Source organism: Falco biarmicus, chromosome 19 (genome assembly GCF_023638135.1).
Source record: "Falco biarmicus isolate bFalBia1 chromosome 19, bFalBia1.pri, whole genome shotgun sequence".
NCBI classification, from domain to species: Eukaryota; Metazoa; Chordata; class Aves; order Falconiformes; family Falconidae; genus Falco; species Falco biarmicus.
The window spans coordinates 160250-175971 of NC_079306.1; the positions used below are offsets into that span (position 1 = coordinate 160250).

At 55.7% G+C, this 15722-nt stretch overlaps 1 protein-coding gene across 10 annotated transcripts in view; it reads left to right on the plus strand.

The window, feature by feature from the left end:
* HDAC7 (histone deacetylase 7) overlaps positions 1 to 15655 on the plus strand; it is a 91494-nt gene extending 75839 nt beyond the window's left edge. For 9 of the 10 annotated variants that reach the window (XM_056322383.1, XM_056322379.1, XM_056322385.1 and 6 more), the window contains 22 exons: positions 272 to 383; positions 841 to 956; positions 1125 to 1247; positions 1749 to 1858; positions 2285 to 2401; positions 2624 to 2822; positions 3719 to 3927; positions 4235 to 4444; positions 5272 to 5497; positions 5968 to 6101; positions 6742 to 6862; positions 7103 to 7152; positions 8268 to 8375; positions 8604 to 8659; positions 8878 to 8965; positions 9288 to 9407; positions 9863 to 9960; positions 10054 to 10172; positions 10374 to 10507; positions 10617 to 10701; positions 10944 to 11082; positions 11733 to 15655. In XM_056322383.1, coding sequence (XP_056178358.1) covers positions 272 to 383; positions 841 to 956; positions 1125 to 1247; positions 1749 to 1858; positions 2285 to 2401; positions 2624 to 2822; positions 3719 to 3927; positions 4235 to 4444; positions 5272 to 5497; positions 5968 to 6101; positions 6742 to 6862; positions 7103 to 7152; positions 8268 to 8375; positions 8604 to 8659; positions 8878 to 8965; positions 9288 to 9407; positions 9863 to 9960; positions 10054 to 10172; positions 10374 to 10507; positions 10617 to 10701; positions 10944 to 11082; positions 11733 to 11778 — 2720 coding nt within the window. In that variant the 3' untranslated portion in view covers positions 11779 to 15655. The remainder of the gene's footprint in view (positions 1 to 271; positions 384 to 840; positions 957 to 1124; positions 1248 to 1748; positions 1859 to 2284; positions 2402 to 2623; positions 2823 to 3718; positions 3928 to 4234; positions 4445 to 5271; positions 5498 to 5967; positions 6102 to 6741; positions 6863 to 7102; positions 7153 to 8267; positions 8376 to 8603; positions 8660 to 8877; positions 8966 to 9287; positions 9408 to 9862; positions 9961 to 10053; positions 10173 to 10373; positions 10508 to 10616; positions 10702 to 10943; positions 11083 to 11732) is intronic. The other variant, XM_056322382.1, reaches the window with a different exon arrangement.
* Positions 15656 to 15722: the final 67 nt, after the last annotated feature.

Sequence of the window (15722 nt, forward strand, 5' to 3'; positions counted from 1 at the left end):
ATGTGGGAGAGCAGAGCATGGGATGCTTCCCTGACCATCTGGGAAACTCCAGTTGCCCCAGCTGGCCTTTCTCTCCCCAAGCCAGGCTTGACCTGAGAACTGCACCAAGCATCTCCACAGGGTTTTCTCAGTGTCTGTGTGCTTGTAGGGGTCTCCAGACATCCTGGCATTACTTGCGGAGCCATGGGGCCACACTCATGTCTGCAGGGAGCCCTTTAAGTGTTCTGTGTTGGCTCTCAACCCTGTGTGCTTATTGCTGGTCTTTCTGCAGGTGCTGTGGCCAGCACAGTGGTCAAGCAGAAGCTGGCTGAGGTCATTCTGAAGAAACAGCAAGCAGCTTTGGAGAGGACCAGCAACCCCACCCCTTCAGCCATGCCGTACAGGTAAAACAGGGCATCCTCAGAACCTGGAAAAGGTGGATGTTTATCTTGAGCAAGATCTCGCTGATATCTTCTGTTTCCTGGTCTTTAGAGATACTGCTTAGCTAATATCTGTTGGGGTTAGGTAGCTTTGTTCTGTGTTAAGTGCTTGTAGGAGGTGGATGAAGCTCCCACACTGTTTTCCGTGACCTCATTGTACTTGGATGGCTTGTCCCACTCGTGACCCAAAATGTATTGTCAGGCTTCTTGTCTTTTGTCCCAAAACAAGGCAAAAACAGCAGCTTGATCCCTTGTATAGGTGCTTGTGGTAGTGGACAGGGCAAGCTTTTCTGGCCACTGGCAGAAGACTAGCCCATGCCCAAGAAAGGCAATGGGCCACCCTTGCATGGGAGGGTGTAATGTGAGTGGCACATGGCTGCCAAGTAGAAAAGGTCTCTAACAAGATGGCTTCTCCCTGTAGGTCTTTGGAGCCTCTGGATCCTGAAGGCCCTTCCCCTCCTGTGCTCAGCACCTTCCTGTCCCCTGTCCCTAGCACTTCTCTTGACCCGCCAGAGCATTTTCCTCTGCGGAAGACAGGTAAGGACTTGGGGATAATGCCATCTCCCCTTCCACTGTGATGCCCTTGCAGCCCACTTGCAGGGGACAGCTGGAGCTGAAAAGTGGGGTGGCCTGACCCCAGGAAGCCAGTCCAGCTTTTCCCCTGTCAGCAGCGGGGCTGGAACTAACTGCCTTATCTGCTCACAGCATCTGAGCCCAACCTGAAGGTGCGTTGCAAGCCCAGGAAGTGCCTTGACCGACGCAAGAACCCCCTGATGCGGAAGGAGAGTGCTCCCCCCTCACTGAAGAGGCGGCCACCTGAAGCGATTGGTGAGGGCTTTGCCTGGACAGTCGTATCTTGGGGTTTGGAGAGACCTTGGGGCCAGGCTGGAGCAGCTATGGTCTGCCCAGGATCCTGCGCCCCTTCTGCCTGGGGGGCCATGTCTCAAGGGCTTGGCATGTAATCAGTGCCTTCCTGAGGGCACAGCTCATGGAGGGAGCTCTCTGCCGTGATGGTGCAGGGACAGATGAGCCAGGAAAGGATGCTGCTGCAGCTCTACCCTGCTGCTTTTCTGGCCCAGGACGGACCTACAAGGCTGGAAGGGTTTAAAGCCCTGAGCAAATGCAGCTGGTCAGGCTTCCTCGCCGTGGTGTGGTACTTCCCACGCTAGCAGGCAGCTCTGTCTCCACTGTGCCAAAGGGAGATTTGGCCCTGGGAGGCAGGTGGGCAGCTGTTAGAGGGAGAGAGTGCTATGAAGGGCTGAGGCGGGGGCTGTGCAGCCCTTCTCCAGGTGCTTGTGCCCATCGCCCCCATTTCTCTTCCCTGTGCAGACTCCTCCCCAAGCAGTAGCAGCACCCCAGTGTCTGGCTGCAGCTCTCCCAATGACAGTCTCCCCGCTGAGCATGGAGCCCTCCCTGCTGCCTCCAGCATGGCCCACGAGGTGAGTTCCGACAGCCTCACAGCCAGGGGTCTTGCAGTGTGGGGCTTCCTGACCCTAGGGTTGGGTGCCCTGATCTCCCACTCCCATCCTAGGCTCAGATGAAGGTAGCATGCTCCCCCAGAGACCCCAGCCCTGGAACCCTGCTGCCCAGGAACTGCCCTTAGCCCTGCTTTCCCTGCACAGTGGGATCCTGTGTCTGGCGCAGCACTGCTCCTGATGCACTGCCCTCCTTTGCAGTGTGCGTTTCTTGTCTCCTAGTGTATGTGCTGTCCCCATGGGTCCCCAGTGCCCCTTGCCCTGCTCCCAGGCATTCCCCCAGGCATCTGGGGCTCAGCTCCTCTTCTGCTGCCTGTGCCCAAGCTGCTTGTCCCATGCTGAGCTCTGCCGCTTCTGGAGCAGGAGACTAATGAATTGTCTTTGATGCAGACACCCCTGGCCCAGCGCCTGATGATGCAGGAGAGCTCACTGGCCCAGTTTGCCCTGCAGAGTGCAACCTCCCTTCCGGCTATCACGCTGGGATTGCCGGCTACCACTAGCACCAGGGTAGGTAGCCAGGTTTTAGGTAGCCCCAGAACTGGGCAGAGGGTTCCCACAAGGCAGGGGAAGCCCTTTTCTTTGGGCCTGGGGTTCCTGGGCTCATGTCAGGTGTGTGCTGGCTCTGAGTATTTGCAGGCACTGCCTGTGGCCACAGTGAGGATGTGCTGTCCTCTCCTTGTGCTGTGTTCCAGCAGGTTGCTAACCCAGTCTTTCTTCTCTTCTCTGCAGGGAGAGTCAGATCTCCGCCCCCTCTCCAGCTTGGCACACCGGGTGCCTGTGCTGAACGGACCTGTCCTCACGGGCACACACTCACCCATGTTAATACCAGCTGGCTTGGAGCAGCATGAAGCTGCGAGCCCCTTATCCCCTCGGCTCCAGCCCGTCATCATCCTTGAGCCCTCGGTCACCCACACTCCACTGGTGGCAGGTAAGCATTGAGCTTGGTGACAGGCACTGAGGCTGTGTCAGTGCTGTCCAGGGCTCAGTGAGGAGCTGTGCTTGGGGTGGGCAGGTTTTTTGGGTGCCAGGAAAGCTCAGTGGCCTTGATTTTTCCATTACTCTCCCATGAGCCGTGGCAGAGAGAATGAAAGAAGTTGACCCTGATTCTGGCTAGCCAGCAAGTATGTCCTTGCCATGGATGAAACGAGAGTTCAGCACGCACCATGGCCTTGACAATGCAGAGAGCACCATTAGTTTTGGCTCTTCATTCCAGCTGCCCCTCACCCTGCCTGAGCTGGGCTGCTGTGGAGCTGTTCACCCTTCCCGCAGCCCAGAAGTCCCCCTCCAAGGGGTCTTTCCTGCCTCTTCCTAGATTCTTGTGCCAGCAGATTTCACTACAGACCTTGCATTGAGCAGGGCAGCTCAGACCTTTTGGCTGTGCCTCTTTTCCCCCAAGCCCCTCTGGGTAATCTGCTCTGACCAGCAGAAAGAGAACTGGCTCCTATGTGCAGGTTCCTGACTCCATCTCTCCCTGCCCCATGATACCTGCAGTGAAGGAAGCTTCTCCCATTGAAGGTGAAGCTGGGGGTGGACTGAGATGATTGAGGTCAGACAGATATTGTCCCCAGACCACTGTGGGCTGTGTGAGGCCAAAGTGATAGGGACAGAAGGAAGCGAACCATAAAGGCACAACCCATACATCCTAGCCTACCAGCACTGGGCTCCAGGGCTGGGTCACTGTCATTTTTAGGGCTGTCTGGAGACAGTCCGCACGGGTCTAGACAGCACTGATGCTTGTCTTGGTGTGGACTGACAGCTGCACAGGGTATCATGTCTGCCCAGTGGAGAATGCCATCCCTCATCTCTCCTTCCTCTCCCCTCCAGTGCCAGGTCTGGGAACAGTCCCCTTCTCCTTCACCCCCTCGCTCATCTCTGCAGAGCGTCTGTCGCTCCCAGGCCACCATAAACCGCTGGGCAGGACCCGCTCAGAGCCCCTGCCCCAGAACCCCAAGGCCATCCAGCAGCAACTGGTGTACCAGCAGCATCACACCCAGTTCCTGGAGAGACTCAAGCAGCAGACACATCTGGGCAAGGTAAGTCGTGGAGGCCCAGCCTGGGCATGTAGGAGGCAATGGGAGACAGATGCTAGAAGGGTGCGTGGTGGCATCCCTGCTTGCCAGGCAGTGGGTGCCAGATGTCCAGGGCCAAGCCCTAGCCAGGCATGCAAGATGCTGCCTTGCCCAGGCCTATAGCAGCAAGCTGAGGGTACATGCTTGGCTTCCTTGGCTCCCTCATTCATCATGCTCCTGCCCTGAGATGCCCTGCCACCCCTCATAATCTTCTTGGCCTGGCCTGGCCCTGATACCTGTCTGTGCTCATTTGTGACCGCTCCAACTGCAGCGCATGGCTAAATCCAGTGAGAAGCCCCGTCTACGGCAGATACCCTCTTCTGAGGACATGGAGGCGGAGGGGACACTCCCAGAGGCTGGGGCTGAGAGTAGTGACCCGGCAAGGGCACATGTGGAGCCCACACGACCAGGGAGCATCATAAAGGAGCCCGAGAGGATGCCAAAGATGATGCAACCTCAAGAGGAGCTTGTCCTACAGCAGGTATGCAAGGGCTGCCAGGGATGAGAGAGCCCTGGGGGGGGCATCGAGGCTGCCAACCTGAAGCAGCTGGGCACAAGGAGCCCACAGGAAAAAAGGATAGTGCCTTCCTTGGCTGTCCTGAGCTGTGTGGAGCCCTTAGGGTGGTTTGAAGCTTTCATAACAGGTTCAGGCAGGAGTGGACTGTAAGAGGTGGAGTTCCTAGCCTTGTCCATCTCTCCAGTTGTGGCTTAATTGCTTTGAGCATTAGTCCTGAACAGGCAGCATGCAGAGATCACTGCCCTGCAATTTGGAGCAGTTCTTTTCTCCATCCCTTGGTGTCTCCCATTTAAGGCTTTACACAAACCCAGCAAAGCTGGTAGTATCTTGAGCCTTGGATGATTCAGATAAGACCGTGAAAGCCACCCCCACAAAGGGGTGCTGTATGGCTAAGGACACAGGCACCACATCTGTACCTTCCTTGAGCCTGGGGTGGTTTGCTAGGACAGAGACAAGAGCTCCAGCCACCCCTGGCATCAGCAAGACTGGGCATGATCTCCAGATTGCTGGGCATCATCCCCAGACTGGTGTGCATTTTCCAGATTGCTGCGCCTTGTAGCAGGGCTGCCCAGCACTGCAGGACTGAGCCAGCAGAGAGCAGCAGATGCTGCATGACTTGTCCCAGCTCCTGCAAACTGGCTCCAAGCCCCACAGCATGGAGGGGGCTGTCGTATCCAGACCCTGGGAGGGTGCGCAGTGCAGGGCTCCCTTCCCTGTGCCGAGTGATTCTACTCTCACTGCCTTGGCACTTTGCTCTGGACACTGTGCTCACCACTGCCTCTCTCCATCAGGCCTATCTCTGGGATTCCTACCAGCGCGTGCAGCAGCAGCTCCTCAAGCGGCAGCCCTTGGCCGAGTCTCCCGTTGTCCCCACGATCCATGCAGCGCACAGGCCCCTCTCCAGGGCCCAGTCATCTCCTGCCACCGCAACTGTCTCCCTTCCTGCCCAGGACACAGCCTCCAAGACACTCTCCCTGCCTGTGCAGGAGCAGCCAGCCAAGCCACATTTCATAACAGGTATGGCCCGGCCCCTGTGCAGGGCTGTCACAGCTGGAGCTGCAGGGGCTGAGGATAAGAGCTGCAAGAGAGCTGGGGATGCCCAGGGGCAGCTTAGCATCAGTCCTAGTCACTCCCAGACTTATAGATCCTTGGGAGTGCTCTGGCTGGCTGCAGAAAGACCATGAGGGTCACCTTCTACGGTGGCTTTTCCAAGCAGGACTTGCCTCCCTGGCCCCTTGACTGCTGTCCTGGTCCAGCGATGCTGGCAAGGTTCAGCTCTCTTACATATATCCAAGGCAGGATTTGCTTCAAACGTGTTGGGACACAGGCTCCCATGATTTGAGGGAAGTGTTTCAGTGAAACCAAATAGTTACAAGTGTTTAGGGTCTCAGCCAGCCCCTGAAAAGGAGCTGAATTAGGGTCAGCACCATCGAGGCCTGGGTGTCCAGTTCAGTCTCAGGAGTAGCAGCTCTCCTTGTGTGTTGCAGGGCTGGTTTATGACTCTGTGATGCTCAAACACCAGTGCTCCTGTGGTGACAACAGCAACCACCCAGAGCATGCAGGCAGGATCCAGAGCATCTGGTCCCGTCTGCAGGAGAGAGGCCTGCGCAGCCAGTGTGAGGTGAGTGCATGTGGCAGGGTCTGAGCAGCATGCCTGTCCAGAAAGGGGATGCTGGTACAGCAGATCTCACGCCAGTGGTGTGATAGGTTATCCTGCTCCCATCTCCATCCCTTTTGCTCCAAGATCATCTCAGCCTGTTTACCACCATTATCCAGAGGGCTTGGTCTTGTCCGTTGCTGGCAGTGCCAAGTTGGAGCATGCTGGTCTGACCATCTCCAGCTTCAGATGGCAGCAGCAGTCTGCTCTGCTGGAAGATGGGCATAGGGAGAAGTGTGATCCCTACGGGAACAGGGTGTTCTGCCAACTCTGGGAACATCGGTGTCAGTTCCAATCTGTTAGAAACCTTGTCCAGGTCTAGCTGGGCTGACTGGTCTGCACAGGGCTCTGCAGTTGTAGGAAGGTGGTGCTGGCATTTCCTGCCTGATCCCTGCAAATGAGGGGGTGCTGAAGTTCAAATCCAATGCAAGAAGCAGCGTGCTGAACCTTGCAGCTGCCTCCTCCCCAGCTGCAGTGACACAAAATGTGGCTGTACTTGGTCAGCAGGATATGCCACTTCTACCCTCGGAGGCTGGCGTGCTTGGGTGGGAGAGCCTGTATCTCCCACCTGGAGCTGCTTGGTCACAGCCCCTGTCTGCCACAGTGTCTGCGGGGACGCAAAGCCACCCTGGAAGAGCTGCAGTGTGTCCATACCGAGCGCCATGTCTTCCTCTACGGCACTAACCCCCTCAACCGCCTGAAACTGGACAACGGGAAGCTGGCAGGTAAGTTCACATCCACACGGCTCCCTCGGGCAGCAGTGCCCTCACCTGCCTGTCCCTGGCCATACACCCACTCCGGGTGTCGGAGCACTCTCAGCTGTGGGAACCACACCAAGCAGCTGCCCTGCAGACTGTTTTGGCCAAGCAGCCGGGCCAAACCTCCCTGCCTGTGCCAAGTGCCCTGTCCCCCACCATTCTCCAGTTTCTCAGCTCTGAAGTCCTTGCTGTCCCCTCTCTTTGCAGGGATCCTGTCGCAGCGGATGTTTGTCATGCTGCCCTGCGGAGGGGTGGGGGTAAGTGCTTGACCTCTGCTCTGGCTGGTTTTGGATGGGGCTGTTCCTTTCATCTGTCCCCAGCAAGGGCCCCCTCATGGGCTTGAGTGGAGAGGGAGCTCCTGCAGCCTTTGGGCTGCCAAGGCTGGGCAGCCTCAGGCGGGAACACTCCCATATGTGGGCAGGATATCATTGTATCCCCCCTGTCCCTGGGATGGTCCTAAGCATCCCACCCTTGAAAGGGGATCCTTTATGCCTGGTTACTCTAGGGGACCCAGCACCAAAAAGCCCCTCACAGCCATTTCTAAGAGCCCAGGGCATTAGAAGGGAGCAGACTGGCAGGATGGCTAGGGGAAGCCGCAAACCATTGTCACCATTGAGGGAGAGAAGTGGTGTCATGGGCACAGCAGCTCACCACTTCTCTCCAGACACTTCTGTGGCCTCTCCTTTCACAGCTTGCCATCCTGGTTTCTCTCCATTCATTGCGTTCTCCTCTCTTCCTCTTCCCCACCGTCTCTGTCCTCTCTTTCTTTCAGGGTGGGTCTCACTCCATGTCTTCCTGCTGCTTCTTCTGGTTCTTCTCTCCTTGCCCCCACTGCTGGGCACCAGCTCTTCTCAGCCCCGTTTGCATCTACTTTCCCCGCTCTGCCTCCCCTTCCCTGCTCTCCTCCCACGCGCGCGGGCAGCTGGAGCTGCCCTTCTCCGTGGGCAGAGGGGAGCCTTTGAGTTGCGCACATGGCGTTGATCAGAAGAGACTTGAGTTTTCCGGCTCTGGCTCAGCCTTTGACGTGACCCTGATCAAACCAAGATGTTTGGTTAAACAATAAAATAAGATAAAGAAGGTAATGAGCATTTTCTCAGTCAGTCCTTCCAGCTCCAGGGTGCAGGGTGAGATGCTCTGTGCAGAACTGGGCTGGGGGCTGGGGCTGAGAGCAGACGGAGGAGCTGCCATCCTGGTGGGAGGCTTGCCCCATTGCGTGCAAGGTGGTCTGGCTCCACGGTGCCTGGCCCTTCAGCCTGCACAGGACTTCAGCCCCTAGTCTCAAGTAGGGCAGCTGGCGGAGAGCGTGGGTCCCATGACTGGGATCTCTTCCACTGGTGCCTTGTCCCTACCTGATCAATCCCGTTGCTTCCAGGTGGACAGTGATACCATCTGGAACGAGCTGCATTCCTCCAACGCTGCCCGTTGGGCTGCAGGCAGTGTCACTGAGCTGGCCTTCAGGGTGGCCACCAGGGAGCTGAAGGTAGGCTGGCTTCATGTAGAGGTCCCAGGGCTGTGCATCGCCCCGTGGCCAGGCAAGAGAAGGGCTGTGGGGTCTCACCAGCCAGTACTGGGTACTCCCAGCCCTGTGCTGCTGCAGGTTCCGTCCCCAGCTGTCCCCATGCAGCAGGACCAGCCAGCCGGGGTGTAAAGAGGCTGCGTGATGCTGTGGGAAGCAGCTCTGATGGCCTCACCTTTCTTTTGTCCCCAGAATGGCTTTGCTGTGGTGCGGCCACCTGGACATCATGCGGATCCTTCCACTGCCATGTAAGAGACGTCCCTTCCCAAGCTGCAGGGCTTGGGGCTGGCATGTGGGAAGCCACAAAAAACAGCTCCTTGGCTGAAAATCATTCCAGAATAAACACCAGGACCCATCTGTATCCAGGCCAGGGGGAGAGGGGAGGGTGAGCCTACCCTTTAGGGAGCATGTGGGCCAGGAGGGAAGGGTCCCAGAGCATTAACCATCTGTGACTCCCTCTTTGCAGGGGATTCTGTTTCTTTAACTCGGTGGCCATTGCTGCAAGGCAGCTGCAGCAGAAAGGGAAACTCAGCAAGATCCTCATTGTGGACTGGGTAAGTCACCTCTGTTCCCCAGCATGTCCCTACTCCTCTCCAGGACATCCCCAGGAGCAGGTGTCTGCACCTCCTTGCAGCTCTGATTTGGAGCTGGACCGGAGAGCAGTGAAACCTCCTCCTTTGGGGACCGGCTGCCCGGAAGGAGTGTGGCTGGGAACCTTCCTGCATGTCAGGATGGGGGAGCAGGAGCAGATCCTGGGGATGGAGGACCCAGCCCTGGAGCAGGGTAGAGATCCAGTTGCTTTTAGCTCCATTAGGCTATTGGGCCACCCTCAAGGCTGGAAAAAAGAGCACTCTCCCAATATCTCTCTCCCTCTAGGATGTTCACCACGGCAATGGGACTCAGCAAATCTTCTACAGGGACCCTGATGTTCTCTACATCTCTTTGCATCGTCATGATGATGGCAACTTCTTCCCCGGTAGCGGGGCTGCTGATGAGGTAAAAAGCACCAATGTGCTGTGAGGTCTGTGCAGCTCTGCCTGAGGAAGCAGCGCTGGTGACAAAGGGCACAGCCGGGACAACAGGGCACTGACAAGTTTGAGCAGGGGATAGTTTTGTGTCAGTGCCTTGTGGGCTCATTCCTTATTGGTGCCTGATCCTGCCTGGTTCACCCAGCTGGCTGCAAAGGTGGGGCTTCATCCCAGCCCGCAGCCAGCGGCAGAGGGACAGTGACTGATGGTTGCAAGGATCTGGGAAGTGTCAGAAAAATGCCACAGCTTCTCCTGCTCTTCAACAAGCTTTGCAAACCCAGCCAGCTCCTGTGGCACAGGGTAGAGCGTCCAGGACACCCTGCCTCCCCAGAGCCTGGAAGTGATGGAGCCCACTCAGGGCACTGCCCTGGCACCCCTGTAGGCCATATCCAGGCCTTCATTGCTGTCCTTGCTCTCTCACAGGTTGGTGCTGGCCCCGGTGAGGGATTTAATGTCAACGTAGCCTGGACTGGAGGGCTTGACCCGCCGATGGGTGACCCTGAGTATCTGGCTGCTTTCAGGTACTGTTCCTGTGTTTCTGCTTATCTCCTCTTTCCCTCCTTGTTAGGCTGAGCCAGCACTTAACACCTCATATTTGTTTTTTACCCACACAGGACAGTAGTGATGCCAATCGCACACGAATTCTCCCCTGATGTGGTGCTGGTGTCAGCTGGCTTCGATGCAGCGGATGGCCATCCACCACCCCTGGGCGGCTATAAAGTCTCTGCTAAATGTAAGGAGGTAGAAGCAGTGCTGCTGGCTCAGGGCAGGTTGTTCCCACTGTTTACCCAGGCTGGGGCCACTGCATAGGGGTGGCAGCTCTCCAGGGAGTCAGAGGAGATCTTTGGGGTTGTACCTGCCCAGCATTGAGGGCCAGGGCCCCAGCGTTTAGAGCAGGGAGACTGACTCCCCATTCTTCGGGCTTCTCCTCCAGGCTTCGGCTACATGACAAAGCAGCTGATGAGCCTGGCTGGTGGAGCCATTGTCCTTGCACTAGAAGGTGGCCATGACCTTACGGCCATCTGTGATGCATCCGAGGCCTGTGTGTCAGCCTTGCTGGGCAACGAGGTGAGAGCTGGGGGTCAGCGGGTCGTGGCAGTGGGGCTGTACTGGTCCTGCAAGCCGAGCCCTGGGCACAGCTCCCTCTTGTTGACCCCCTTGTGTCTTCATTCCACAGCTGGACCCTCTCCCAGAAGAAAGCATGAGGCAGAAACCAAACCCCAACGCAGTGCGCTCCTTGGAAACAGTGATCCAGGTCCAGAGTGAGTGTCCCAGGGCTGGGGGCTCAGTTAGTTAACGTGGAAGTTAGGAGTTAACATTTTCTCCCCTCTCCAGTAAACCCTATGACCTCCAAGGGGACAGCTGGCATAAAAGACTCTAGTGGATTCTTCCATCATCATCCTTCTCATGGGAGGGTGATACCTCGTGTGCATTCACTGCAAGGGAAGCCCAGAGATCTGGGGCACCCCATCCTGGCACCTCCTGATTTTTGCTTTTCCTGCAGGTAAATACTGGGTGGCTGTGCAGCGCTTTGCCTCCAAGCTGGGCTGCTCCTTCCTGGAGGCGCAGCACCACGAGGCAGAAGAGGTGGAGACAGTCACAGCCTTGGCCTCCCTCTCGGTGGCTGTGATGGTGGAGAAGAGGTAATGCTCTTAGTTAATCCTGGGGGATGTGGGTGCCTGGATGATGTAGGTGCCGCTCACTCCCTGTGTGCCTGGGTCCGAGCCCTGCTGTCAAGGGGGTGGCAGCAGAGAAAAGCCATGTCCTGCAGCCAGATGAGATTCTGGGAGGTCAGGACCGTGTTGGCTTAAAGCAGGTTTTGGTCTGGGGGAGTTAGAAATTTTAACTGTCCTCCCCACTGAGATCTCTGATCCTGCAGCCCTCACGTCCTGGCAGATTTGGCCCCAGTGTTCAGCATTGTTGGGTGGTGGGTTGAGGTTCTGCATCCACATGGTCAGGACCTGGATTGGCTTCTGGGAGATGCAGTGCTGGGGTTTTCCCAAACAAAATGAAAATGAGACCAAATCCTCTTCCCTTCCTTGGAGGCTGGAGGTGTGGAGGTGGGTCACCTCCTTTCAGCAGCATCCCCAACCTGCCCACCACCTTTTCTCATCCTCACCAGGACTCAGCCAGAGTCTACATGGGTCTCAGTGGGGTGGGAAGCACTGGCAAGTTGGGAGGCTTGTTGGATAGCCCCAGAAGCTGGACTTGCCAGAAGGCTCCGTGATGCTGAGCGGTATATGTTGTGTGACACAGGTCTCCTCATTTCATGTGTCACATTTCTCCGTTTCAGGCCGCAAGACGAGCTGATGGAGGAAGAGGAGCCCATGAACCAGTGATGAGCAGTGATATTCTCTGCTCCTCTACTTCCAGGATGTGGCTGGACTCTCCTGAGCCCAGTGGTCGCTCTTCACTCCTGGCTTCCCATTTGCCACGTGATCCTCACTCCTCAAGTCATGGTCCTGAAACAGCCTGGACCTTTGGCTGCCACCTCTGCAGGTGTCCCAGAAAGGATGCTCCTGCAGCTACCTGGAGGATGTCCTCCTCCTCGGGACTGATGGAAAAAAGACTAACTCCCTCTGCATGGCATGGCCTTGCAAACCTAGACCGTGCCTGCAGTCAGTTCCCAACATTCAGGACGTGAAACCCCTCCAGGGGTGTGCATGAGAGGCCTCCAGCCCTCTGGCTGCAGTGGCAGCCAGATACAGACCTGCCCTTCTCCTGGGATCTTCCTCACCCTTGGGGAGGGGGGTGGGTGTTGGGACGGACGTTGTGGCTGTACTTTGGGTGGTTAGAACCACCCCCGGGACTGCATCCAGAGCTCCTTTCTGGCCAGGCAGCAATGCCTTTGAGAAAGCAGCCCTGTGTTTTGCTCGGGAGGGACAGGCTCCCTGTGTCTTCCCACAAAGGCTTCCTGGCTCCCCTTCCTCTGGTGGGGCATGAGGCAGGAGCAAGTGTGACAGTGACGTGGGGTATGAGCAAGTTCTGCACGAGAAGGGTTTGGACAGCTGTAGATGATGCGCCGATGCCCTGCAGCTGGGGAAGAGCAAGGGCTGGAGTGTCTGCAGTGCCCAGGGTTGCACCTGTGGGTCATCCTAACCACTAACTAGACCGTGAACCCTCTGGTGCTGGGGCTCTGATTTGCACTATATACAATTGATGTGTGCTAATGTGAACCGTATGTATTCTTATTTCCATGGGAATTTTGAGAACAAACAGCTCTTCATGTGGACATTACCAAGGTGCCTTGAGCCCTTTCAGCAACGCGCTGACCTGAGGATCTGTATCAATGTAGACCCCTGTAATCCCTGAAGCAGGGGCAGCCCAAGCTGTCTTCCAGTCACCACCCTGAGCCCACCCTGCAGTTACACCCCCAGCACCCCAATGGGCTCCTCCAGCTGAGATCCTGTGGGGCTGGGGGGGCAGGGGCAGGCCCCCCAAAATGAAGTGTCCACCTAGATTTGCCTTCTTCCCATCTCATACTGCAACAGGGCATCATGTGCCTCCTCACTCTGAGAGGTAGGTAGGTCCCCTCTCAGGCATCGTGGTGCTGGGCTGCAGCAGAGTCTGGGGACAGCTGGGCTGAGGTGGTGGGGGTGGATGGGACATTGATACCTGTCTGAGCTCAGGAGGCAGCTAGATCCATCTGCAGACACAGGGAGGAGATTTTGTAAAGAAAAAAACCCAAACAAACCAAAAAATAACAAAAAGAAAGGGGGCCGGGGGGAATATATTGGAAGAATAAAACGTTTCTGTGTCTCAAACTGCCCAGAGCTGGGGTCCAGCAGCACTGGCCAGTGACACAGAGACTGAGGAAGGTGTGAATTCCATCACGGCTGGGTGACAAGCAGAGATGCCACTGCCCATGCACCCCGACAGCTGCCTCCTTGCTGCTGGCGCTCTGGTACCTGCGCTCGCCCTGCAAGGTGGTCCTGTGATGGGCAACTTCTGGCTGGACGGGAGGGAGGGCATCACATTGCAGTAGGACAGCTTGGGCAGGAAGGGGTTAAAAAGCGCCTGCCCCCCCTCCCCTCCAACCCTCTGTCTTCTCCAGAGCCTAGTGTTTGTAGATACTGGCCCTCCATTCTGTGGATTCTCCTGCCAAGGTTGGGTGGTGGGAAGGACCTGCTGCTTCTCCAGCCTCTGGGCACTTGAGCATTACTGGTGTCTCGCCCAGTGCCAGCCACTGTGGCCTCTTCCCTCTGCTCCTTCCCATCAGCCGAACTGGGCACCCTGCTGCGGCTCCTCCAGTGCCACCATCTCTCCACCGGTCAGCCTCAGTGCCACTTCCCTGCTCAGTCCCAATGTCACCCTCATTTCTCACAGTGGATCCCAGCTGGACTCATGCTGGACCCCAGGAGCAGTCCTGATGTGGCATGGCCCACAGCTGCTCCTCACCGCCAAGAAAGCCCAAAGGTCAACATTGAATGAGGATTTATGCTCCAGTTCCCTCCAGGAGAAAACCGTGGGTGGAACTGGGTGAGCTCAGCTGTGGAAGCTGTTGCAGAGGGACATGCCCCAAGCAAACAGCCTCTTTCCTCACTTCTTCTTTAGTACTTAACATTTTCAGATTTCCCCTGGGTCTATCAGGGCAAGAACCCAAAGGAAGAAAAGCGGTGATTAAATAAGCTCATGAATTCAAGGGCTGACCCTTCCCAGCCTCCAGCCTGACAGATCTGTCTAGGAGCACCCAGCAGGACCTTCATGAGTGTTACCTGGCCAGGGCTGGGTTGGATGGCCAAGAAGTCATTCATTTTTTGCACCCGGCATGGTAGGTCACCCCAAACCAGATCCAAAACTGAGTAGCCCCTCTGCCTTCGCTCCCCTGTTGTGTCACCACAGCAGCAGCTGATGTGTCAAACAGCTCACGGAAAGTGCCGGCCCCGTCTGCCAACTGGGGACTTGTGGTTTCAACCCCAAAGATGGGGCCAAACAACATGGCAGTAAGGGCGTGTTTGTGCGAGCACATTTTTTTCTAGCAGAGTCATGTGCTTCCTTGCAGGGGTCCACTCTCCCCATGGGGTAGCACCTCCTTATCCCCAGGTCCCCCCCTAGATGCCCCTTTCAGTGGTGTCCACTGAGCATGGAGGCTGGAGGAGGTGGTGGGGTTCCATGGGTAGAGTTCCATGGTGATGCTGAAGACCAGGTATGGGTGGGTGCATCACTGCCTGGGTGCTCCCACTACTTCTTGGTTAGGGTGGATGAACTCACTGAGTTCCCATCTGCCTGATTTTAACAGCTGAACATCAGGCAGAGGAGTCCTACCATGAAGCTGATGGTGGACATCTCCAGTTCCAGGGAGGAGCCATCCCTGTTGCCGTGCCCGTGCATCCCAGACGAGCCTGCCCCACCGCATTGTAAATGGAGAATGGGACCTCCAAACCAGGCACCAGCTCCCACAGAAGACACTCGTACTGTCCAGCCAGTGGGAAGGTTTGTTGGTGTGGCAAAAAATGCCGGATGATGTCCTGGCCACCCATGCCAAGGATGCTGTGGGATGTCCAACATTGTGCTGGAGGAACTGTCCCTCAGGGATGAGGTTTATTTGGGCTTTTCTCCCAAGACACATGAAGATGCTAAGGGCCAGAACATCTCCAGATCTATCCCTCCTTGTCCCAAACACCTTTTCCCCCAGCAACTTTCTGTGTCTTTGATAACAACAACTATGGTTGTGGCTGTGAACATTGAAAAAAAACCCAAGACCTTGGTTCAAATTGTTGTTCCTTCCTTAGGGCTGATGTTTCCCTCATTTTAAAATAAGTCAATATACACATTTATTTAAAAAGAAAAAAGACTCAACAAAATGTTACTTAAAAAATAAATTTTAAAAAGATATTTACCCTTTTTTTTTTTTTTTAAATTAGGCTTGGAAGCCTGACTCTCCACTTTGCAGAGGTATTACCCCTTTATTTTTAAAGGACATTTTAATTTTTGAAAGAAAATTTATCTTTCTAAAGGTGGTTTCATTTTTCATGTGTAAAATACTTTGTCTGATGCAGTTAACAAAGCCATCCACAACCCTATTTTTAATGGAATTTATATTTTTTTAAGCACATTCAGATTTTTTTAAAGGCTGTGGTCAGCTCCCCAGCACAGGGAATCCACTCACATTGTACATAAAAAATTGAGAAATATATAGAAAAAGATAGTCTGAACCTTGCTGTTGCTTCTCCTTGGATTCTCTGGTGTGTAATAAAGCATGATCACTAATTGAAACTCTGCTGTTGAGTCATTTATAACACTTCTCTCCCGCATGGATTATTTCAGTTTGCATGCCTGTTAC